The following is a 26,624-nucleotide window of genomic DNA, read 5'->3' as shown; positions in this document are numbered from 1 at the left end:
GCCAAAGTGGGCAAGTTCACATTTTCCCATATTATACTCCATCTGCCAAATTTTTGCTCACTTATTTAACTTATATATGTCCCTTTGCAGACTCCTTATGTCTTGTTCACAGCTTGCTTTCCTGCCTATCTTTGTGTCATTAGCAAATTTAGCAACCACACATTTGGTCCCTTCATCCAAGTCATTGATGTAGATTGAAAATAGCTGAGGCCCTGTGCCACTCCACTAGTTACAGCTTGCCAACTTGAAAATGCCCCATTTATCCGTACTCTCTGCTTGCTGTTAGTTAGCCAATCCTCTGTCCATGCTAATATATTACCCCTTGTACCATGAGCTCATATCTTACGTAGTAACATTTGATAGGGCACCTTGTCAAATGCCTCCTGGAAATCTAAGTACACCACATCCACAGATTCCCTTTTATCCATGTTGCTTGTTACTTCCTCAAAGAACTCTATGATGTCACATGGCTAGGCCCCTTTATTTTTGAAAATATTACTTTTCAACTTTGACTGGAAATTTTGTAGCTTGAAATGAGACAGAACAAACTACTTAAAAATGCAAGGCCACCTTCCAAGGTGAAGGTGGAAAAGCAAATGAGACACCCTTGGGAATGTGAAGAGACATTTCTATAATTTAAAGATCCATTGAAACTCGTCGCTAAGGAAGAGGCATTAAAGTGCTGGATATTGAAACAGTGGCTGCTACAGACCCACCAAACTCCTTTGGAAATGCACAATGGGTGAAGTATAACAGGCCAGGCTACAGTCACTGCAGAGAGATTGCAAGTGACACAGAAAGTTATCAGTAGAAGAAATGGGCTGAAAAGCTGCGCTTTTCTCTCCCTTTTTTAAAAAAGAGTGTGTCACACCCAGTTCAAGAAGCCAATTATCAAAAACCTCCAGCAAACCGAGGTCTTGTAATAATTGCAGCATCTTCCACATCTGACCGCATCCAAGAAACCAGCTAACTTAAATCGGCCGCAACATTTAAAATCTACACCACAGAAAAATCAAAGGCCACTTAACCATATGTTATTTTAGTGTTTTTGTTGAACTCTAACTTCCCTTATTTCTGATAGCTGTGTATGTGTTGTGACTTTTTAAATTTTTTCTCTCTGGTTTAGTGGTTAATAAATTTGCTCTTTAACTCTAGGAAATCTTGTTTGTTTGGCTCCTTATTGCTCTAGTTAAATACATTTTGATTTGGAAAAGGCATACCCTCATGAAAAAGAAACTTGAACTTTTGTTGTGACCAACCGAGGAGGTTGAATAGAGGGGAGCCAGTTTGCTGCCCCTCCACTTGGTCATAACGTATGATTTCCCTTTCACAAAGCTATGTTGACTCTGTCTTGTCAAATTATGACTTTAAATATCTTGCTATAACCTATTCACTGTGAATTGTAGTTTGTTGATGGAGTTAATTATACTTTTTATAAAGGTGTAACATTCAAAACTTTTGATGAGCAACAAATTTTGTCTAAAGACAAATGATCAGCCTGTACAGTTGTAGGGACAAGTTAATATTTTATCTTAATTGCTCTCCCTTTAAGTGAGTCACTCATCCTGCTGGCTTTCTGTGAAGGTTTCTCACTGCTTGAGACAAGAGGTGATCTCTTCTTTCACATCACCATTGTGTTTTTTATTTCTGGCAATTTGTAATGTGCTATCGCTGGGTTTGTTTTTTGTGGACTTTTATGTTCTTAAGGGAATGTTAACAATGAAAGTTAGAACAGATTTCCACCTAAGCCAATCTGGAGTATTTTGAATCTAGTTACAGCACAAACCAAATGCAAAGTAAATCTACCTCTACTCTGCACAATCCAGAAACACATTCCTTCGAGTATAAGTGTGAATTTTCCCATTTCTCAAACCAGCCAATCTTGTGATAGTCCTGTCTAATATCAACTTGCTGGTAATGATACGAGTGTTGAACCTAATATTGAACACCCAGGCTGTAACAAAACTTAAGCTTTACAAAGTATAAAACATTTCTATTGGAGCGGGGAGTGTGGAAGGAGAGGAGGCAGTCAGGAAGAAGGCAAATGATAATCACCACATCCTAAAATGAGAACTGAAATGGTTTGGTGAAAACTGGGTGGCCAGGGTCAGAAATATTTTTGTTACGCTTTCAAACCCCTAAGAAATATTGAAGCTTTTTCCATGTTTTACATTAACATAAAATATATATTTGTGATTGATACCATTTTGCTGCAGAAACGCAACTGTAGTTTTGTAAGGATTTTGTAAGGATTAAGATTATACAAAAAACTCATGTTTTTTTTTCTGGGCTAGCTATGCTGATTCCCAAGCATTTTATGTTAAATATACTGAAGTCTACATCAGAAAAATTATGGATTTATAAACCAACAACACCATGCATGAAGATTCCTGAAATTGAACTTTTATCTTGCTTTCTAGAAAAGTTCAGATGGTTTGTCCAAATTGCAAGGAAAGTGCTGCCATGCAGGTAGCGGTGGTACCTGCACACAAAATTCCTCCTCTACCTGTACTTTCAAAGAGCAACTGCCTAGGTATCAGGTAAGCAGATGAAACTGTATGGCAAGTGTTGGCTATTGTAGATAGACCATAAAATTGAGTAGAAATTCAAAATTGGATATTGCATTATCAGATGGAGATAACTTGGTATAGTTTACTGGAATAGAGGAACATGGCCTACTGGAGTGAAAAAGCCTTGGTCATGGTGTACCATAACCATTGTACATTGGAGCCCATGAAGTGATTTAAAGACCCAAATTAACTGTAAGCTCAGTTTACAACAATGTTTCTCAGAAAAAGGTGATCTAGAATAACATCTATTGTATTAACAATTCTTTTTATTGCAAGTTACCCTGGATTTCCTTTCCAACTCCCTCACTGCATGTGTGGGCACATTACTACCCATTCTTTAATTGCCGCTGGATTAATATCCTTGAATTCCTTACCTAACACATTATTATTATTATTATTATTATTATTATTATTATTATTATTATTATTATTATTATTGTCATCAGCATAGGTCCTGCACTAGTTCAAGAAGAAGGCTACCACCATGCTTGCAGTGCAACCAAGATGCACAATAAATGTGGCCTTGCTAGCATTGCCCACTTCCCTAGAATATTTGTTTAAAAATTACTGAATTTGTGCGGTTGTCAATACCCACGTTAAATGCATTTAAAATGCAACCTTCGGGGATGTAAGTGAAAAGAGAACAGCAATTTTTTTTCAACTCTTATCCTTAAATATTTAGAAATATAAAAAAAACTCTAGACTTAATTTTCATTAAATACTTGCTAAGCTTTTATGGTTCTAATTTCCTTTTTGAGTAACTACAAATTAAGCTGATAACACCACCTGACTTGGTTACATCCAGTGTCAAAAACAAATAATGAGAGGTTCTTCACGCCTGGTTTAGACTCCATCTGAGCTGATGAAGTATAAAAGCATTTTTACTGGAAACCGGGTTCTGCTGCATTTGTTAACCTGCATGAATGATGTACAGTTTTGTCCATGGGGGCTCTTGTTTGCAGTATTCTCGTCCTGCTTCTGATGTCAACATGCTTGGGGAAATGATGTTCGGCTCTGTTGCAATGAGTTACAAAGGATCTACATTGAAAATACATCACATACGGTAAGAAAAATACTTGAAAGGGATTCTGATTGTGTTAAGCTGCAATTACAATAATGGAGCAGCGTAATCAGTCAATTTAAATCGATGTAGTTGTTTTTGAGATAATAAAATGGCTATTTCACTGAATGTATCTTCATGAAACTTACAGAATACGGAAAGGCCTGGATAGAGTGGACGTGGAGAAGATGTTTCCATTAGTAGGAGAGACTAGGACCCGAGGGCACAGCCTCAGAGTAAAGGGAAGACCTTTTAGAACAGAGATGAGGAGAAACTTCTTTAGCCAGAGAGTGGTGAATCTATGGAATTCATTGCCACAGAAGGCTGTGGAGGCCAGGTCATTGAGTGTATTTAAGACCGAGATAGATAGGTTCTTGACAGGTATGGGGATCAAAGGTTACGGGGAGAAGGCGGGAGAATGGGGTTGAAAAACTTATCAGCCATGATTGAATGGCGGAGCAGACTCGATGGGCCGAATGGCCTAATTTCTGCTCCTATGTCTTATGGTCTTATGCTCTTGTTTTTACATTGCAGTTCATTATGATGCCCTCTGAGGAATTCATTCCTTTTCTTAACTTGACTCTTGGTCAAATTAATTTTATGGATTATTTTTGTGCTCTTTATTGGAAATTTCAATTCCATAGAAAATATCCCTTGTTACAAAAATGTTTGCTGGAAATGGTGCACTATAATTTGCAGCACACTATCAAAATAATGAAGGTGGTTGGTTCATTGGTCACATCAGTGTGAACATTTGTTAATTTGACTTAATGTATTGACTGGAGATTCTTCCTTAAAATAAATTATGGTGTTGTAAAGCTTTAAAGGTCAACATTATAACTGAAAAATGAATTTGATTTTATGGTGTCAATTTCTGGCAGAACATATAACCAATGAGAGATTGCAGTGACTGAAGTGTTTTTTTTTCCCCTTTTAGTTCCCCCCCTCAGCTGATGATCAGTAAGGTTTTCTCTGTCAGAATGGGCAGTGCTGGTGGAAGCTCAAATATGTAAGGTTCTACTACTTGTGACTCTACTTTGAAGGGTTTTTATTACTTTTAAAAATTAAAAAATTGTTTTACTGAAATGTATGATTGAGTATTGTAAACTTCCTTTCTCATTCATCAGCACAGTGCATATGGTGATTGACATTTATAATGTTCAAACATCTAAGCTTTGTGAATCTGAGTTTTTGAAGTTTAAAAAAAAGCATGGTGAACATGTGCTTGGAATTTCTATTTTATTCATCTAAGGCCCTTATACACACACACATCTGTGTCATCCACAAATGCGTAAACAGTTCCAATGTCTTCGTCTATCAGTGATAAAAATTAATAACTGCAAACCTAACACCAATTCCTAAGGGACCCCATAATGATTTATCCCCATGCAGAATCACTACAATCACTACCTTCTATGGGAATGCAACAATTCATAATCCATTCTAATATCTGGGCTCAAATTCTACAGGCCTCCACCTTATTTAGTAGTCTTTTTGTAATACCTTGTCAAATGCATTTGGAAAACCAAGATACAATGTCAGCTTGGCTCCCACCAACTTAGTAACTTTAGCGAAAGGTTCAAATGGGATGGTGATCCAGAACCTTTATTTTCCAAAAGCCATGTTGAGATGTTGTAATTGCCCCTTCTGTCCAGGTTTTCTTACTGAGCATCTCTAACGACCCCATCTTCTTCTGGTGATCTAATGTCTATAGCCAATTCAAAATTAATGGGCTCGTAATTTCCTAGCTTTGACTTAATGCCCTTTTTAAAATACAGGCACCACGTGGGCCTCTGCCCAATCCATGGGAGCAATTCTAAACTCCAGTGAGTTATTGAATGTATGAGAGAGTGGCTTGCTGAGCACAGCCCCTAATTGTTTGAGCACCTTCTGATGAATGCTGCTCAGACCAGTTGCCTAATTCATTTTGAGATCAGTAATTGTATACAGGACAACATCTGTATCTAGTTTGACGATTTTGATTATAATATCAATCCTATGATTTACTGATAATCCAGTCTAATCATCAGTAGCAACAGCTGATGCAGAGTAATAATTTTAAAAGTCTGCTGCATCCTGGGGATTCACTTGAATATGCCCTGAAGAATCCTCCAGTGGCCTTGTGTTGTCCATGATGGCCCTCTGACTCCTAACGTAGTCAAAGAAGACCTCACTATCACTGTCACATTAGTTACTTAGATAATCACTTTCATTGCCTTGAGCTGATTTTAATATCCAACTTCATTCTCCTGAGTATTTTCCTTAAATCTGTAAGTATTTCTGCTTAAGTATAATTTGTCTTTTGGGCTAAATTTGTTTTACCATATGCTCTTTTAACTTGAGCCATTTATGGCTTCCTTTAGCACAAAGATAACTTTAAAAACCTGTGTGTTTTCAACATTGGCAGTTTTACTAAGCAGGAAAAATGGCAATCGGTCTTCCTCAAGTCTTCTGCCATCTAGGTAAATTTAACCCTCTTAAAAGCTGGTCTGCATTAAATTTTGAGTAGCCTTGGTTAAATCTTATAATATGGTCACTGTTGCCAAGGTGTGCGCTAACCCTAAGGCCTGGTAATGGATCAAGGTCATTACTAAAAACTAGGTGCAGTATTCAATTATGTCTAGTTTCCTTGCTAACATGTGTAAGGAAACAATTGTGCATAATATTTACAGATCCTTCACTTGTTCTGCCCTCAATGCTAGATGGATCACCATAGGATGATTGAATGTCTGGGACATCAAAATTCCCTGATTACACCAGACATTTCTCATTTCAGTTACTTGGAATTTGTGCTCAGTTTGCTTCGCTGTGAACTGTTGTTACTGTAGTTTGTTATAAAGCAACTATGCTTGATAAAACAATATAACTTATTTTCAACATTACAGCAGTTTATAGCCTTTGCTGGATCAATTTAACATAACTCTGTTAGTGTAAAACATAGTGTTGAACTATACTATGAGTAGTCATAAGTTTGGCAGTAGGGCAACACAGTAGTATCTGAATCTATTCTGTAGGTAGAAAGCCTTATAACCTTGTTCAAAATCTCTCAATTGATCAAAGATCAATCCTGCTCCTCAACAAACTGTTTCCATCTCTCCAATGTTTTAGCTATATCATTGTGCTGATTATGGTATCATGGCTATGTCTTCTGAGTCCTTCACATTTGCCCCCAATTTGTAGGCACTTTCTTTGTAACTGTTATTGTGATTCTTGTGTTTTGAAAATTGTGATTAAATTAAACTGTTAGAACTAGTAAACTACTTCAAGCTGAATTGAATTTTTATTATTAAAGCTTTATAAAATAAATTTTAAAAATGTATGCAAAACTGCCTTATAATCTAAGGGAATGGGTATAAAACACTTAAGCAACTTAACCCGAATTTCACTTTTGATGCCTCAAAATTAGAATACTTCATTTTAATTTATGGAAAAAAGTTGTCTTGGTGCTCTTAGAATCTATTATTAGTGGTTGATGAGTCTATCTCCCAAGATGTTCCCGCATCGTAAATTTTGAGAAAGGCAGTTCTAACTCAGACTGAGATTCAATCTTTCTGGCCTGTATGGATCAATTGCACATACTTTATCATTAGGAGAATTTTTTTAATGACTAGCTAACCAAGTTCTGAAATATGCCATTATCTGCTTTTCTATAATCCTTATTTGGATTAATCTTTTGCAGGCTGCAAGATAGTTTTGAATACATCACCCAAGAAGCCATTGCTGGAAAGCCCTGTCTTAGTCAGAATGGTAGCAGTAACTCTCGTGCTGGCAGTAACCTGGGTAGGGGTTGATACGAGCATTTTAATTGCTACTATTGAAATTTTTGTTTTTTATGGAGTTACTATTGTAGTCACTTTATTTTTTACCCCCACTTTTAACATTAGGTCGTTTGCTGGTTTGTGGTAGCAAACTGCTACTGTGTCCCACTGACCCAGGCCCGCTCCAACTCATCCGGAGTGCGTCTTTCTTTGCAGGTTTGTGTGGAATGCTAAGCACAGTATGGACCACACAAAAGCACTTTGTCCCATTTTGTTGTGATGTAAAGCAGAATACAAAGGCAGAACGTTTTAAAATCGTTGCTTTGGTTTAATAAATTTTTCATATGTGATGACATTCCTTTTCTTTTTCATACACAAAAGGTATTGCCAAGAATAAGATGCATTTGTGAGCATGTTCTAAGTGATTGGCAAAATGGGTAATCCTCTTCAGTTGTTGATGAATTCTGCCTATGTATTTCTAGGCTGTGCATACACAATAGTTTTAGCTGGTGGATTGATTAATATTAGGATGTGATTTTCAGTTTTTGCCTGTAAGTGATGGTGCTCTGCTTTACAGTTTTACATAATATTCAAATATGTAATGATTGCTGTGTGACTAACCATTGTACAAGTTACATATTCTGTGTATATTGGATGGGGGAGGGAAATAAATTCATATTCACCAGTTGCACTGCTTCACTTAACACTGAATTTGTAAAAGACTTGATACAGTTTTTAAAAACTGTATGATTCTGCATGTTGAGTGCATTTTCTGCTCCTGGCTAAATTCATTCATTTAGAGGGGATTGATTGTGTGTGTACTTCATATTCTAGTAACTGTGTGAAAATATTTCCTCGGATTACTCCCTCCTTCAGTATCGTGAAGTAGTTCTAATTTGCTGCTCAAATGAAAATGATCATCTCATTTAATATCTCATTCATTTCAAATCTATGCACATGTTACATTCTCAAACTTATATGGTCCAGTGAATATAGCCAAAGGTTTTGAAGTCGTATGTTCTTCCGTCCTGATATTCTTGGCTTTTGCAGCAGTCAGTCGTAGCATTTAAAAGACAAGCATTTTTTTGCTTTCTTGTGCTGCATTTTTTTTTGCCCTTAGTTGTTTAGAAGGTGGTGATGAGCTCTCTCACTGAAGTGCTGCAGTCCTTGTTTGAAGACCATCCCTACAATGTTGTCAGGGAATTCCAGGGTGTTGACCCAGTGACAATAAAGCAACCACAATATCTATTCATTTCAGTGTGGTGTGACTTGATGGGTAATTTGGAGGTGTTCATTTCCCCAAGACGTTACTGCTCATGTTCTTATCAGAGGTAGAGATCACAGGGGAGAGAAGTGCTCAAATGGTGATCAATGTTTCCGCTAAGCTGCAGGTGCGCAAGGCTATGCTTCAGGCTGGAAAATATTACACAGACCTTGTTCCGGGTTAAACACCGCAAGTGCAGTAGCAAAGCAAAAAAAAACTCCAGGTACTGTACATTGAAAAGACTGCCTGTGCTCAAGGAAAAAAAATTGCAGGGAAAATTTAATGGTGATTCTAGTTACTTATTTACTAGGGGGTGGGGGGGAGTATGGTTGTTGAAAATTTGTTGAAGTAAACTTGATAAGTTGCTGAAGTGTATGCTGTAGATCATGCATACAGTAGTCATGGCATGAATGGTGTGGACCTTGAGTCCAACAGCAGGTGTGTCAAAAAAGCAAACTGCTCTGTTCTGAATGGTGAGCTTAGGTCCTGTTGTGGCTGCCCCTTCCAGGTGAGTCATAATTATTCCATGTCACTCTTGATGAGCCCTGTAGATGATGGAGAGACTCTCAGAGATCAAGGGGGAGCTATTTGACAGCGTACTTCCTCTCCTGTTATTGCAGCCATGATGTTGATATGGCTGGCCCAATTCTGCCTTTAATCAGTGGTGGTCTCCAGGATGTTGGGCGTGAAGGACTTAATGACGGTTAGACTGCTAAAGGTCTAGGGGCGATAACTTTCTCTTGTCCGAGATGGTCATTGCCTGACACTTAATTCAAATTTCAGCTGCTACTTTCACACCAAACGTGGATGGTTATCCAGGTGCTGCTATAGGCTGGGATGGAAAGCTTTGTTCTTGGACAAATTTGTGAATGGAACTTAAAGCTGTGGAATCATCAGCAAACCACTCTACCAATGACTTTACTGGAGGAAAGTCATGGATTTAAATACTTGAAGGTAGATCAGCTGATAAAGCTTCCCTGATGAACTCCTGCAGTGACTTTAAAACTGTAATGTCTGGTCTTTGACAACTCTAACAGGTATACCTATAACCACTAGAGGAGTTTTTCCTTTGATTTCCACTGACTTTTGTTTTGTTCGGGCCCCTTAGTACCATAATTGGTTGGATGCTGCCTTACTGTCAAGGGCAACAATTCTATGGCATTCAGTCTTAGCATTTAAGTCTGTAAGCTGAGTTCTGACAGAATGCAGGGAGACGATGGCGTTGAGGTATTGTCGCTGGACTGGTATTCCAGAGACCCAGGGTAATGCTCTGGGGCCCAGTGTTCAAATCCTGCCACAGCAGGTGGGGGAATTTGAATTCAATAAAAAACCAGGAATTAAAAGTCTAATGATGACCATGAAACCATTGTCGATTGTCATAAAAACCCACCTGGTTCACTAATGTCCTTTAGGGAAGGAAATCTGCTGTCCTTACCTGGTCTGGCCTACATGTGACTCCAGACCCAACAGCAATGTGGTTGACTCTTAAATGCCATCTGGAACAAGAGCAACTAGGGATGGGCAATAAATGCTGGCCTAGCCAGAGATGCCCACATCCCATGAATGAATTAAAAAAAACTTGAACTGAGCAGCAGTGAGCAGATTAATGGTAATTAGGTGTTATTATTGATGATTCTTTCATTCGTTGATGATTGGTAATTACTGATCCATCAGCCTCCTCCCAGAGTTAGATTATCCTACTCTGAAGTTTGTCCATGCTACTACTTTATCTTCAATACTGTAACCTAAACCTTCAGGCCTTTTATGTAGCACTTTGTCCAAATGTACTACATTCATTGCATTCCTTTTGCCCATCACACTTGTGTTTTCTTCAAATGCTTCAATTATATTAATTAAGTGTGATCTGTTTACAGATCAGTGTTAGCTGACTCTGTTCAGTTCACCAATGCCTGTAAATGTAATTACTTTCGTAAGCTTTTATTCTAATTATTTATTCAGGTAGGGTGAGAAAGGAGCCATAGCCAGATCATATGATTTGATTTGGGTGAGAAAGGCCTGACAGTTTATTTGATTTAATCCTTCAAGGATTCGAAATCTGCCATCTACCTGGTGACTTCTTAAATGGGAATGCAGCCTCTGTTCCTGGAAAACTTCTATGGATGTTGATCACTTTCTATAGTGAAGTAATACTCTAAATCTAATGTAAATTTACGATTTTCAGCCCTGCACTTGTGTTGTTTTATCCTGCTGCCATGATCTCTGAGAATTGTAGGGCTGAAGGAGGTTATAAGTAGGATGGGGCAAGGCCATGAAAGGATTTAAAAGCAAGGATGAGAATTTTAAAATTGCCCCTGGTCCAGTTAACACCTCAATATAGGTCAGCGAGGCCAGGGCAGGCACAAGTTGGGATCAAGTACATTTCAGATGAGCACAAATTTATATAGGGTGGAAGATGGGAGGTTGGCCAGGGGAATGTTGGAATAATGAAGTCTGAAGTAAAAAAGACATGGATGAGCGTTTCAGCAGTAGATGAACAAAGGAGGAGCAGAGTTGGGTGTTATGCTGTGGAAGTAGGCAGTGTCGGGGATGGAGAGGATATGTGGTCGGAAGTGCATCTCTGGGTCAGAGACGTTATCCAGGTTGCACATGGTCTTGTTCAGCCTCAGACAGCTGTCAGGGAGGGATTAAAGTCGGTAGATAGGAACAGAATTTCCATGGGGCCCAAAGACAGTGCCTTGGATCTTCACAATACTTAGCTGGAGGAAGTTTCTGCTCTTTTAGTACTCTGTCGAACAAGCAATCTGACAAATCAGAGGTAGTGAAGGAGTTGACGGAGGTGGTGGGAAGTTATAGCTGGGTCTAGTCAGTGTACACAAAGGAACTGATGTGTTTTCAAGTGACGTTGCTGAGGAGTAGTATGAGATATAGGAGCAGGCCAAAGATGGATCCCTGGGGAACACCAGAGATAATGGTGCCTGAGTGAGAAGAGGAGCCATTGCAGATGAATTTTCTGGCTGCAGTAGGCATGTGTAGACACACCCAGCTGGACAACTAGGAAGGCTAGATTATTGGGCAGTAGTTTTAAAAAAATTATTCGTGGGTTATGAGCCATTATTACTGAGGCCAGCAATTATTGCCCATCCCTATTTGCTTTTGAGAAGGTGGCATTGAACCTCCTTCAGCCTAGTTACCTGAGGAATACCTGTAGCAGTGTCCTGGGGCTAATTAGCCTCCAACAACCGCAACCATCTTCCTTTTTGTGCTAGGTATGAATCCAACCGTTGGAGAATTTTCCCCAATTTCCATTGACTTCAATTTTGTTAGAGCTCCTTGATGCCACACTCTGTTAAATGGCATCTTGATGTCATGAATAATCACACTCACCTCACCTGTGGAATTCGGCTCTTTTGTTCATGTTTGGGCCAAGGCCATAAATTGTGGTTTCTGCAAATGCAAACTGCCACCCCCCCCACCAACCCCTCCTTGTGAGGATAAAGACCAAGGTTGGTCGGCTGTATTAATAGTAGCATTAGAAAGGCAACTTAAATTTTTAAAGAATGGAATAAAGTAAAATTTATAGGTAAGAACACAAAACCAAAAATTGCATCCTGACCTGAGCAAAAGCAAAATTTAACTTGAAAGATTTTTGATCTGCTATTATGAAGGAAGTCTTAAAAATGCACTTAGAAAATCATAGTATGATCAGACAGAGCCGTCATGGTTTTACAAAAGGAAAATAGTGTTTGACAAATTTGGTAGATGATGGATTTAGATGAGGGTAGATGGGAGGAAGCAAGAGTGGAATGTAGACACTGGCATGGACTCGTTGGGCCTAATGGCTTGTTTCCCTGCCATATATCCTTTTTAAACCTACGTAATTTGTTTTTGCACATCAGTCAGGGTAAATAACTTGAATATTTTTCTTGATACATACTGTACACTATCAAAATATGATAGTGGTAATGTGCTTAAAATAAATTCAACACGAGTGGAATTCTTATTCTCCAACTGATGTAATTGAAAAATGAAGTCTTACAGGATCAAACCTAAATAAAATCTTGGAAGGAATGGCATTTTACAATTCAATAATGGTGCTTGTTAGTGGGATGGTAGGTGAGGATTGAAATTTAATTCTCAATATTGGACTTCCCAATTAAATTGGGGCTTTAAGAGGTATTTCCTTAATTGAAAGAAATTTTTATAGAAATCTGCATTTTTGTTCAGTATTTTAAGATGTCATGTAATTATTATAATATGCAAGTTTTTAAAATCTTTTTGCCAGCTCAATCATGCTGGGTGGTATGCACCAGGGACCACTGTCACTTGTAGCCTGCCATGATGTGGTACACACCACCAGCCCACCCTGCATTTTTGGCATTGGATGACATGGCAGTGAGCAACATTGTGGCACAAATGTCATCATATTGATGAAACTTTCCTTTTGTGTTTAAATGTTTTGATCAAGTAATAGCACATGTGAGACCAGGTGACAATTAAAGTCTACTTTATTGACCTGCCTCGGAGCCTGAGAAGTCATAACACCAGGAAACAGCAAAAGATATTTACTTTCCTCTGCCTTTTGATGTCTTTCACTGTTGCTGCTCTCCTGAAGGCAAGGATGCCCCTGCCATCAGTCCGTTATACCTACAGTATTTCCCCGGGTGCCATTCTTCAAATGTGAGCTTGGTCAGTGAGTGTATGGCTCTTCTGCAGCAATGGGACCTGATTCCAGTTGTGCTATCCAGCCAAAATCCTGAGTATAGACCTCCAGCAGGGATGAGGAAAAGGAATTATAGCCATTTGATTTGCTCCATTTTCTGCGGATGGCTTTGCTTTTTACAAAGTTTTCTGTGCCAAGAAAAAACATGCACAAATGGGCAACTAAGATTTTCAAAAAAATGTTGGCTTGAACAATATTGATGGAGTTTGTTTGTTTCACGGCAGGAGATGGGGGTTGGGGAATAATATTGCATACTCTACACAGTATAATTACCCTAGTAAAATATCTGGATTGCATTCTGGTTAGATGTGTGCATTGTAACAGACATTTATGAATTGTAAATGAGTTTCAAAAATTAGACCGTTGTTCTCGATATCTGACTGTATTGCTGCTTGTGATTTTGTTTTTCTCTAAGAATGACGCTGCACCCATGTTTGATCTAAAAGTCTCCCGTTATTGCTAACAATTGTAGCCTCCCTGTGGATTAATTGCCAATTAACTGGTGGCAGCAGAAGTGAACTATGATGAGAATTGCATTTTGTGAAGTACAATCATGTGGTGAAGGCCCTAATGAAACTTTCTGCTTACAGCTCATAGTACGCCTGTAGATATGCCAAGCCGAGGTCAAAATGAAGATGGAGATAGTGGAATAGCGCGGTCAGGTATTTATTACATATTTCATTTACTTTTCAAACACATCAGTCTAAGTTCATAAGTATACTTAAAGCCAAAGTACTAGTAGACTTACTGATATTTATAAAATCTCTTGATTGGACTCAAAACATGAGTTTTTCACCATTCGTAAAAGTGATGATGTCTGAAACTCCTAACTTAGGTTAAAAGGTATCATGTTTAAATCTTAATCATTTTCACAACTTTCTGGTTTTTGAGGTGGGGAAGCTCCTTGCTTTCATCACCAATTTGACAATTATTTTCTATTTCAGAAGCTACACTAGTGCAGTTGGAAAAGGACTTGGTTTTGTAGTATAATTATTGTGATTTGTATGCTTATGTTATCTCTATGAAATACTCTATGGTTGAGGTGCATCCTAATCTGTTTTTGTATGTTTCATCTTGCAGCATCCCTAAGCAGTCTGTTAATTACACCATTCCCTTCTCCAAATTCCTCCTCCTCCAGTAGCTGTGCCAGCAGTTTCCAACGGCGCTGGCTACGCAATCAGACTACCAGTCTTGAAAATGGCATTTTTCCCAGGTGGTAAGTTTGTAATGTAACCTTGCAAGATATTATTGGTCGAGTAAGCAAAAACAAAATATCTGCAAGAAGAAATTGGTAATGGGAAAGAATGGCAAATTAAAACATTTTTTTAACTAATCAAATTGGCTAGCATGTCATGATTAAGGCCTACAGATTAAAAACGTTTAGAAATCAATGATCTCGTGGAAATTGGGGGTAAAATACTTCTACCAGTGGAAAGTGGACCTCAAAGTATTGTTGTTAGAGACTGGAAAATATTTTCACTATCTACATGGTTCATGAAATAATCTTAACCGATAACACAAATGAAGTTATACTTTGAGATCTTAGAATTATTCTTGATCAGTTTTCCAACTATTGCTGTTGTGATTGCGCTTTTGGTCACCCGCTTAATATCTCCTTACGTGGCTCGGTGTCAAGTGTTTGATATGACTCCAATAAGTGCCTTGATGTTTTGCTACATTGAAGGTGCCATACAAATGCAAGTTATTGTTGTTATCAGAACAGCAAGCCATAAATGGTTACAGCACAGAATGAGACTATTCAGCCTGTTATGGCTCTACTAGCTGTATGTAAGATCTACTCAGTCTCACTCCCTTTCCCCCAATGCTCTGCATATTTTTTTTCTCCAAGTGCATATCCAGTTCTCTTTTGAAAGTTGTATTTGAATCTATCTTTAAGACTCTCAGTGCATTTCAGCTCTTAATGACTTACTGTGTAAAAAGTTTTTTCCTCGTGTTGCCATTGATTCTTTTACCATTCACCCTGAATCAGTGTCCTCTGTTTCTTGACCCCTTATGCCAATTTCTCCCTACTCACTCTGACCTGGTCCCTCATGATTTTGAACACCTCTCTCAAACTCCCTCTCCGCTTTTTCTTCTCAAGGGGAACTGCAATCTATTCTCGCAACTCAAGTCTCTTGTTTCCAGGACGATTCTCACATCTTTTCTGCATCCTCTCCTAAAATGTGGTACCCAGAAATGGACACAATACTCCAGTTGACGCCGAATCAGTGTTTTATAAAGATTTGCCATAACTTGCTTGCTTTTGTACTCTGTCTCTATTATAAAGCCCAGGATCCCATAAGCCTTATTAACTGCTTTCTCAACCAACCCTGCCATCTTGAGTGATTTGTGCATATATACCCACCTTCTGCTGCTACAATTTAGAATTGCATCTTGTATTTCATATTGCTTTTCCTTACTCTCATATGAAATACTTTCTCATCTGATTAACCCTAGACCTTTATTGACTAGGGTCCAAATTAAAACATAGCATATTAAAGCTAGTTATCTCTGGATTGTTGCCTGAGCCACACACCAATTGGCATAGGGTACACAATATTTCAGAAAAACAGGATGATTAAGGAGGAGGGGTATTCCTGATATGTCATCCTTTACTAAGGACAATAGTGAGAAAGGACCTGGCCTCTGAAGGTCATGAAGTAGAATCAATATAGGTGGAAATTAGGAATAGTGAGAGTCAGAAAATGGTGGTGGGAGTCATTTATAGGCCCCCCTAACAGTAATTATATGTTGGACAATAATTAAACAAGTTATTGGGGCTTCTAACAAAGTCAATGTAATAATTGTGGGGAACTTTTAATCTTCATATCGACAGGGGCAATGAGATTGGCAAGAGTGGCCTAGAAGATGAGTTTGTAGACTGTTTTTGTGACAGATTCCTGGAGCAATACATTATGGAACCGACTAGGGATAAAGTTATTTTTGATCTAGTATTGTATAATGAGGCAGGGTTAATTAGTCATGTCATAGTAAAAGATCCACTGGGAAATAGTGATCATAATACCATTTGAATTCCATGTTAAGTTTGAAAGTGACATTCTCCAATCACAAGCAAGAATGTCATACTTAAAGCTAATTGCATAGGCATGAGGGGAGAACTGGCTGAGATTGATTGGATAAATAAACTAAAAGATATGGTAGTAAATGAACAGTGGGAAACTTTTAAAAAGAAGCAATTCAACATGTTCAACAAAAATACCTTGCTGACTTTTTGCTTTTCAGCGGAAGGCTCACTCAGGTAGTTAAGGATAGTATTAAATTTAACAGAGGCTTATAATGTTGCAAAGAACAGTAGCAAGTCAGGATTGGGAGTGTTTTAGAAACCAAAAAAGGACCACTAAAAAGTTGATAAATAGGGGGAAAAATAGAATGAGGGTAAACTGGCCAGGAATATAAAAACAAATTACGAGCTTTTATAAGTATACAAAAAGGAAAAGAGTAGCTAAAGTAAACGTTGGTTCCTTAGAAGCAGAGACAGGAGAAATTATCATGGAGAATGAGGAAATGACAGAGGCATTGAATAAATATTTTGTCTGTCTTCACTGTAAAAAAAAAAAACACTAGTAACATACCCTCCATTTCTGGTAACATGGGGGCAAACAAGAGTGAGCAAATTAAGGTAATATCAGCAGAGAAAAGGTATTGGAGGAACTTAAGGGACTAACATTCGACAAGTCCCTGGGACCTGATGGCCTACAACCTAGGGTTCTGAAAGAGAACTGCAGTGATAGTGGATGCGTTAGCTATGATTTTCAAAAATTCCTTCGATTCAGGAACAGCCGCATCAGATTTGACATTGGCAAATGTTACACTGCTTTTCAAGAAAGGAGGGAGAGCGCAAATAGGGAACTACAGGCCAGTTAGCCTAACATCAGTTGTTGGGAAAGTGCTGGAATCTATTATTGAGAAAGTATTAACATTGCACTTAGCATAGTATGATTAGAACAAGTCAACATGATATTTGCAAAAGGGAAATCGTGCTTGACAAATTTATTGCAGTTTTTTTTTGAGAATGTAGCTAGCAGGATAGATAAAGGGAAGCCAGTAGATGATGTATACCTGGATTTCCAAAAGACATTTGATAAGGTGTCACAAAAGGTTAATAAGCAAAGTAAGGGCCCATGCAGTTGGGGGTAATATTTTAGCATGGATAGAGGATTGGTTAATGGGTAAGAAGCAGAGAGTGGGCGTAAATAGGGCATTTTTAAGTTGGTGGGCTGTAACTAGTGGTATGCCGCAATGGTTAGTGCCTCAGCTATTTACAATCTGTTAATGATTTGGATGAAGAGACAGAAACGTATCTAAGTTTGCTGATGATGCAAAGCTAGCTGGAAAGGTAAGCTGTGGGGAGAACTCAGAGGCTGCAAAGAGATATAGACAGATTAAGTGAGTGGGCGACAAGGTGGCAGATGGAGTATAAGGTGGGGAAATGTGAAGTTATTCACTTTGGTCATAAGAATAGAAAATAAGAATACTTGTAAATGTTGATGTTCGAAGGGACTTGGATGTACTAGTACAAATAAAACAGGAAGTTAGCATGTTGGAATTGATAGATTTTTGGTGTCTCAGGGAATCTGGGGATATGGGGAGTAGATGGGAAAATGGAATTGAAGTCCAAGATCAGCCATGATGGCATTGAATGACAGAGCAAGCTCAGCAGGCTGTGTGGTGATCTACTATTTCTTGTGACTAAAAATTGACAGTCCCTGCGCACTGGTGCAGAAATTACCAATATGCTTATATGTTCATGTTTTCATAATTGATTTTGGTTTGTTTGTGTTTAATGTATCCTTATTTACAAGGTCAGCTGAGGAGACATTCAGTATGGCAGATGACAGCTATACTTCAAACCCTCAGATGGTCCGGAGGAAGAAGATTGCCATCAGTGTTGTTTTCTCTTTGCCAGAGAAAGAAGAGGGGAACAAGACTTTCCAGGAGTTCTTTTTTTCACATTTCCCTCTCTTTGAGACTCACCTGAACAAGCTAAAGAGTGCAATTGAGAAGGTACCAAATAATTACTATTTTACACTCACATTTTTCTAACTAAACCTATTAATTTTATTGCTCGATGTCTTTTCGAGTCTGTCGATTACTTCAAGTTTGCATATTAAGTGCATTTTCCCCCTTAATTTTTTTAAGTACATAATTTTAGTAAAGTGTACAAATCCCATATTACAAATGTTGAATCCATTCTGGATTTATTGAATGAACCTGATTCCCTCTTGTAAGGCCTTGCACAAATTGCTGTTTAGGTGGTCTCAGCTACATTAGCCAGACTTCATCTCATGGAACTGCCCATAGTTCCCCATGGCTTGTCATAATCAGAGCTATGTTGTTGGCAGGTGTAGGAAATAAGAAAATTTCCACCATAAAGACCTATTTCATAACTTGAGGCAAGGTTGAGGAGACTTAATGCAAAATGAAGTATCTTTATTTTGTTTGCACTTTTCTTGTAGATGGTTGAGTAATAAAAGTGAGGAAAAAGCATTCCATTAATCAACATTTTTAGCAAGAGGTCTTAATGTGTATTCTTTAAAACCTTTTCTTTTTCTTCTGGTAGGCAATGATTTCCTGCAGAAAGATTGCAGAATCTAGTCAGAGAGTACAGGTTTACATCAGCCAGGTAATGGAGGGCCTGGGAGAATTCAGGTGAGATATGAAGGGATTGGTATGGTTTTGTTCATCTGCAATTGGGCATTATTCATCTGTTTCTACACTGTCCCCCCCCCAATCTCCCCAAACCATTAACTGTGAAAGGGTTGTGAATGTAGAGCTAGATTTATTAGTGCTGTGTGATTTCCTTCATTGATGAATTTGGCCACAGTACCAGAACTGCTGTTATCAAGGTTACAAATGACATTGTGTGACTGTGACAAAAGTAAACCATCTCTCCTCATCCATTTTGACCTGTCTGGAACCTCTGACACAGTTGACCACACCATCCTGCTTTGATTCCTCTCCACCGTTGTCCAGCAGAGTGAAGCTGGATTCGTTTGGTTCCATTTTTGTCTAATCGGAGCCAGAGAGCCTAGAATGGCTTCTTTTCCTGCTCCCACACCATTATCTCTTGTAAGGATCTATCCTTTGTCCCCTCCTACTTCTCATCTACATGCTGCACTTCAGTAACATCATCATCCAAAAACAGCATCAGTTTTCACATGTTCGCTGATGACACCCAGCTCTGCCTCGCCACCACTTCTTTGGACCACTCCACTATTTCTAAATTGTCAGACTGCTTCTCCAATGTCCAGTACTGCATCAGCAGAAATTTTCTCCAGCTAAATATTGGGAAGACCGAAACCGTTGTCTTTGAATCCCTGCTACAAATTCTGTCCTCTGTCCGCCTGTTTATCCCTCTCCCTGCGGCTGCCTGAAGCTGAACCAAACTGTTCAGCCTTGGTTGTCATATTTGAAACCAAGGGGAGCTTCTGACCACATATCTGCACCATCATGATTTTGAACACATCTAGCATATTTCCTTTAACCTTCTGTGCTCTAAGGAGAACCACTCCAGCTTCTCTAGCATCTCCACAGAACTGAAGTGCTCATCCCTGGTACCATTCTAGTAAATCTCTCCTGCATTGATATCTTTCGTATATTAGTGTCCATTATTGAACAAACTACTACAGCTGAGGCCAAACCATTGTGCTTTATAAAGGTTCAGTGTAACTCCCTTACTTTTGTACTCTTAAATCACTATTAAAAAACCAAGGACCCAATGCTTTTTTTTTAACAGCTTTCTCAACTTGTACTGTTGCTGTCAAATATTTGTGCACATACATCCCATGGTTTCACTGCTCCTGTAAGTTCTTGAAGATGTGCCAGTTAGTTTATATTGCCTCTCCTCATTCTTCCTTCCAAATAGAATCACTTCACACTTCATTGCGTTAAATTTCACCGCTATATAGCTGCCCATTGCACCAGTCTGTCTGGCTTCCTGAGGTCTGTTACTATCCTTGTCATTGTTTACTACACAGGTCTTTAAATCTAATCAATGGATGCATCAGCAACAGAAATTCCAGATTAAGTATTCTGCACCATAATGGCTCAGGATCTGGCAAATCTACTGCTCTGTGTAACCAACCAAATTACAAACCAGAAAGGTGTCCCAGTTTGGTTGGCTGACTTCAACTGGGACCACAGTAGAAGCATTACAACTATCCCCATCCTCGGTGAGGGAGGGTACATAACAGAATGGCAGCAGAGAAGGAAAGAAAAGGAAGCAAGTCCTGCATTCCCCATCCCACTGCCTCATGGGACATCCTGCCCCACTGCCCAAAGATCTGCGGGTCGAGAATCGGCCTGTTCAGTCAAATGAAGACTCATGGCAGACACTTGCTACCTGAATAGATATCATCCTCAAATCGAAGGATAGCTGACAACATCTTTAACTTCTTTACTTCGCCACAGATAGTTCATCCTTCTCAGAGTTTTTCTTTCTAAACAGACTATATCTTTGAGAACACTGGTCAAATTTCTCTTTCCTAATCCAAGTACCGAGTCCAGTTGCAGCACCCTACTATTTCCTTGGCTGGGATCCATTAAATATGTGTAATCTTAGATCATCCTGAACTCCATGGCTTGATTATTCACTTAAGCTGTACAGCATCTATATATAGTTAGTAAAGTGCTGTAACAGTTATCTTGAATTTATCTCTGAAGTCTATCCCAGTTTCATGGCTATCTCTGTTCATGTATTCTTAAGGGATATTAACATTTAGAATTCATTGTAGCCAATAGTTAAATGAACTCTATAATATACAGTGCTAAAAGCAATTTGCAAATGAATGATTTATGTGCTGTATATTTATATTTTTTTGTCTCTGCACGTTGGGCATCATTCTGTAGTCAGTCTTCCTTGTTAATTTAGATGTTTAAATCTGTTCTATGTCTTTCTCTAACTAGTTTTAATTATACAAACTCAGTACAACAGGGTATAGCCATTGACAGTAATGCACCCTCCCTCACCGAGGATGGGGATAGTTGTAATGCTTCTACCGTGGTCCCAGTTGAAGTCAGCCAACCAAACCGGGACACCTTTCTGGTTTGTAATTTGGTTGGTTACACCGAGCAGTAGATTTACCAGAGTCTGAGCCTTTATGGTGCAGAATATTTAATCTGGAATTTCTGTTGCTGATGCATCCATTGATTAGATTTAAAGACCTGTGTAGTAAACAATGACAAGGATCGTAACAGACCTCAGGAAGCCAGACAGACTGGTGCAATGGGCAGCTATATAGCAGGTGAAATTTAACGCAGTGAAGTGTGAAGTGATTCTATTTGGAAGGAAGAATGAGGAGAGGCAATATAAACTAACTGGTACATCTTCAAGGAAGTACAGGAGCAGTGAAACCATGGGATGTATGTGCACAAATATTTGATAGCAGCAGTACAAGTTGAGAAAGCTGTTTTAAAAAATAAAATTGGGTCCTTAGCTTTTTAATAGCGGTATAGAGTACCATCAAACTCATCATTGAAGCATGATGCAACTTGATGGACAAGGTGTAGCCATTCTGAACAAATTGGTAGCAAGCTCCTCCCAGTCATTAATGTTGATGCTACCGAGATTCAAGGACAGCTTCAATGCATTATGGGCATGTTTTCTTTGTTCTCCTCTGGAATGCTGGCTATTTGAGAGTTGAGAAAACAGGACCTGGTGGGGGAGGCACTTTTCGGCCATCCGGACAGTGTCCAGTCCATTGTAGTTGATTTTGCAAGAGTTTTGCCTGAATGCTTGTGGAGCTGGCTTCAAGAGGACACTTGTGCTTGTCCATTGGCACTCCTATTGAACCCAGAGGGTGGGGCGGAGGCATTGCTGATGGAATTTTCCGAGCACTCTTATGTATTGCTGATAAGAGTGTCCAGGACTCAGTGCAATGCAGGAGTGTGGTAATGACAACTGCTCTGTACACTAGGGCTTTTGTTAACTTGCAGAGATCTTTAGTGTCAAACACTCACTGCCATAGTTTGTAAAAGGCTGACCTGCCTGTTAGATCTCTTCGTCAAAGGTGGCCTTTTGCGAGGGGTGGTTGCCAAGGTATGGGAAGTGCTCAACATATTCCAGAACCTGTCCATCAGCATAGATGGGAGGTGGAATGTTTGGTCGACCAGGTGTTTTAACATTGAAAGACAGCCCGAGTCCATTGTATGCAGAATTGAAGCGATTGAGAGCTACTTGCAAATCTAGGGCAGCGTGGCAATGACACTGCAGTCATCTGCAAACTGTCGATGATGCATGTCTATGGTGTTCAGTTTCATTTTGGCATAGAGGTGACTGAGGTTAAAGAATTTACACCTAGACAGTATTTAATACTCAGCAGAGAGTAGTTGATCTTTGAGGTGAACAGCCACTGACAGGTAGATTGTAAATTGTATGAGGCTATCACACAGCCTTGCTTGACAGCAGTCTGGGTTTTGAAGGTGTCTCTTTCAGACCTCCCACCCAAGACAATTGCATTTATATCATTGTGAAGAAGCTTTTTGAATATTCAAATCTTTGGAGCACAATCCACAGAGCCTCGCGATTTACTGAGTCAGATGCTTTGGTCAGGTCGATTGAATGCAATGAAGAGTTCCTGGTTTTGTTCTCAACATTTTTCTTGATTTGTCTGGCAACAAAGACCATGTCAGAGGTTCCTCTGTGAGGTCTAAAACCACACTGCGTCTCTCTGGGGTTTTTCGCAGCCACTGGAAGTGGCAATTCAAGAGTGCATGTGTCAGGATTTTCTCTGCTACGGACAAGAGAGAAATATCTCAATAGTTTCCACAGCATGATTTACCTCCCTTCTTGAAGATAGCTACAGTTGTTGCATTCCTAAAGTCAGGGGGAAGTTCCATTTCCCCTCCCAAATCCGTAAGATGAGAGCAAATGTATTACAACTAATTTAAGTGCAGGTTATATGTAACATTCTGTGACCAGAAAATGCCTTTAAAGCATGGCTGATGTTTTTAAACATTTCTTTCTTTACTTTGCAGGACCACTATATGCAATCTTTACACAGTCCCGAGGATCATAGAACCTGTATGGCTTACCATGATGTTTAACACATCAGAGAAGAATCGGTTATGCCATCACTTTATCAGAGATTTCACCTTGCTGATAGAGCATATGTCAAAAAATCAGTATGTATATGGTACTCTTATTTTCTGACTCAATGCCAATGAATTTAAAGTATTCAAAAAGTTCAGTTATATAGCGGTAGACTCTTGCTGATAAATTATCTATGGTGTTCTTCATCTTTGGCAACTTTTACCCTCTGTTCCTATATGGATACAGCATTAGTCATCTTAAAAATGTTAATATGGCTTCTTTGGCTCAGACACTGAACAACCTTCCATACCTTTGAAGCATTTAGATTTTCTCTAGTGGCAGCATTTTTTAGAATTCTTTTCATGGGATGTGAACATCACTGGCCAGGTAGGTATTTATTGCCCATTCCTAAATTGCGCTTAAGGTGGTGATGAACCACCTCCTTGAACCACTGCAATACATGTGGTGAAGGTGCTTCCTTAATGCTGTTATTAGGAAGTGCCAGGATTTTGAACCAATGACAATGAAGGAATAGCAATATACTTCCAAGTCGGGATGGTGTCTGATTTGGTGGTGATGTTCTCACGTGTCTGCTGCTGTTGTCCTTCTCGATGTTGGAGTTTTATAGTGATTTGGAAGGTGCTGTTGAAGGAGGCTTGACAAGTTGCTGCAGTGCATCTTGTAGATGGCACACACTGCTGCTGCCACCGTGCACCGGTGGGTGGAGGGACTCAAGGTTTAAGGTGGTGGATGGGTACTAATCATGCAAGTTGTTTTTGTCCTGAATGGTGTCAAGCTTCACGTGCTGCTGGAGCTGCACTCAGCCAGGCAAGTGGAGAGTATTTTATCGCATTGCTGACTTGGGCCTTGTAGATAGTGGGACAATTTTGGACCCAGCAAGTGAGTCACTCACCTCGGAATACACAGCTTCTACCACAGCTATTTGTTTCTGGTCAGTGGTGAACCCCTCCCCCCAGGACATTGATGATGAGGAACTTGACAATAATAATGTCATTGAATGCCATCATTCTCTCAGTTCTGGTCACCACATTACAGGAAGGACATAATTGCTCTGGAGAGAGTACAGAGGAGATTTGCAAGAATGCGGTTAGGGCTTGAAAACTGTAGTTATGAGGAAAGGTTGGATAGGCTGGGGTTGTTTTCCTTGGAACTGAGGAGGCTGAGGGGTGACCTGCTTGAGGTGTACAAGATTGAGGGGCCTAGATAGAGTAGACAGGGATGCCCTGTTTCCCCTAGTAGAGAGGCCAATTATCAGGGGGTGCAAATTTAAGGTGATTAGTAGAAGGATTAGAGGGGACATGAGGGAAAAACTTCACCCAGAGGATGGTGGGTGTTTGGAATTCACTGCCTGGTTTGATGGTGGAAGCAGAACCCTCAACTCGTTTATAAGGCATTTAGATCTGCACCTAAAGTGCTGTAACCTGCAAGGCTACGGACTGGGTGCTGGAAGGTGGGATTAAAATGGGCAGTTAGTTTTTTTTTCTTTTTTGGCCGACACACTGGGCTGAATGGCCTCTTTCTGTGCTGTGACTTTTCTATTGTTCTCTTTTTGGAAAGGGCCATAGTCTAACACCTGTGTGTCTCAAATGCTGTGTGCCACTGATCAGCCCAGTCCTGAATGTTGATCAAGTCTTTCTGTATGCAGAGATGGACTGCTTCATTACATACGGAGTTATGAATGGTACTGAGCAGCGTATAGTCAGCAGTAAACACCCCCCACTCCTGTCTTTAGGATGGAGGGAAGGTCATAGAAGTAGCTGAAAATGCCTTGAACTTGTGCAGCTAAGACCTGGGGCTGAGGTGATTGGCCCGCAACAACCATAACCATCTTCCTTTTGGGCTAGGTATGACTCAGCCAGAGCGTTTTCCCCCTGATTCCCATTGAATTCAATTTTACTGGGACCCCTTGATGCCATACTTGCTCAAATGCTTTCATGTCGAGAACAGTCACTCTTGCCTCGCCTCTGGAGTTTAGCTCTTGCTCATGTAGGACCAAGGCTGTCGTTGAGTGGTCCTGGCAAAACTGTGTGTGCAGGTTATTGTTGAGTAAATGTCACTTGATAGTACTGTCTGCAGCCTTTTCCATCATTTTGATTGAGCATAGACTTGGATAACGGCAGCTATCCGTCACGGGAAACGATGGACTAAATCCTGGGAAGATGTCATTTCTACATTGAACATCGTCTGTTACGGCTGTAGAGGCTGGGTTGTGAGTGGCAATCCTTCCTGTAGCTGGCACAGATGAATAGCATTGGTCTGAAGTCAGTTGATTTTTTTTTCTTCTGTCATCTGGTTATTTATTTTGTCCTCTGCTTTTTTTTTTTTCCACGCCCTTCCTGACTGCTTGTCCCCAGGCACTCTGGTCAGTAGCAAGAACTTCCATGGATCAACCATGATCCCAGTCATCTGATGGCCGTATTGCAGACGTGGGTGACCTGTTGGTCTTGTGCCATTAGCAAGCTCGCCATAGAGCACGTCTTCAGGGATGTGGCTGTCATCAATTTAGCTCACATGACCCAGCCAGTGGACCCACTGCAGACTTGAGGGCAAACATGCTGGGGATCCCTGAACACTCTATGTACTTCCATATTTGGCACTCTGTCTTGCCAGGAGATGCCCAATATTCATCTGAGGCAATGGAGGTGGACTTTGTTCAGCCACTTTCTTGGCTTGCATAAATTGTCCATGCTTCGCTACTGTAAACAAGGCTGCTGAGATCACAAGCCTGGAGAGCTTTGTATTTTCAGTTAGTTTGCTGTTGATCCACACTTGACTTCTCAACTTTGCCAAGGCCGCAGCTGTCTTGTTAATCCTGGTGCTGATGTCAGCATCAAGGGACAGGGTGTGAAGCTGTTGTCAACTTTGAGTGAGGTTGTCAGCGTTGATGGAAGGTGGAGTCTCTACATCCTCCCCATAACTTTGGTCTTCCTGACGCTGATTCAGTCCAAACTCCTCACAGACCGGGAGAACCGATCCACAAACTATTGCAAGTGAGCTTCATTATGGGATGCCAGCATGGTACCATCAGTAAACAGCGCCTCATAGACTTGGACATTAAGCACTTTGGACTGCTGTGCAGTCTTGCCAAGTTGAGCAGCTTGCTGTCACCTCTGGCATGCGGGTAGACACCCTCATTCGAGTCGCTGAAAGTGTACAATAGCAGCATGGAGAAAAATGTGTCAGAGTTAGCGCCAAGCTGGAGCCCTGCTTTACCCCATT

At 39.9% G+C, this 26,624-nt stretch overlaps 1 protein-coding gene across 1 annotated transcript in view; it reads left to right on the top strand.

Annotated features, from left to right (window-relative positions):
- Positions 1-26,624, top strand: part of LOC144679755 (folliculin-interacting protein 2-like) — a 111,578-nt gene that overhangs the window by 48,132 nt on the left and 36,822 nt on the right. The window contains exons 3-11 of the mRNA XM_078540466.1: positions 2,421-2,540; positions 3,533-3,633; positions 4,568-4,639; positions 7,310-7,410; positions 13,924-13,995; positions 14,414-14,549; positions 18,157-18,358; positions 18,915-19,003; positions 23,330-23,476. Of these exons, the coding sequence (XP_078396592.1) occupies positions 2,421-2,540; positions 3,533-3,633; positions 4,568-4,639; positions 7,310-7,410; positions 13,924-13,995; positions 14,414-14,549; positions 18,157-18,358; positions 18,915-19,003; positions 23,330-23,476 (1,040 nt within the window). The remainder of the gene's footprint in view (positions 1-2,420; positions 2,541-3,532; positions 3,634-4,567; positions 4,640-7,309; positions 7,411-13,923; positions 13,996-14,413; positions 14,550-18,156; positions 18,359-18,914; positions 19,004-23,329; positions 23,477-26,624) is intronic.

Source organism: Cetorhinus maximus, chromosome 1 (assembly GCF_964194155.1).
Source record: "Cetorhinus maximus chromosome 1, sCetMax3.hap1.1, whole genome shotgun sequence".
NCBI lineage: Eukaryota > Metazoa > Chordata > Chondrichthyes > Lamniformes > Cetorhinidae > Cetorhinus > Cetorhinus maximus.
The sequence above is the reverse complement of the archived record's forward strand: the minus strand, read 5'-3'. Positions and strand labels throughout refer to the sequence as shown.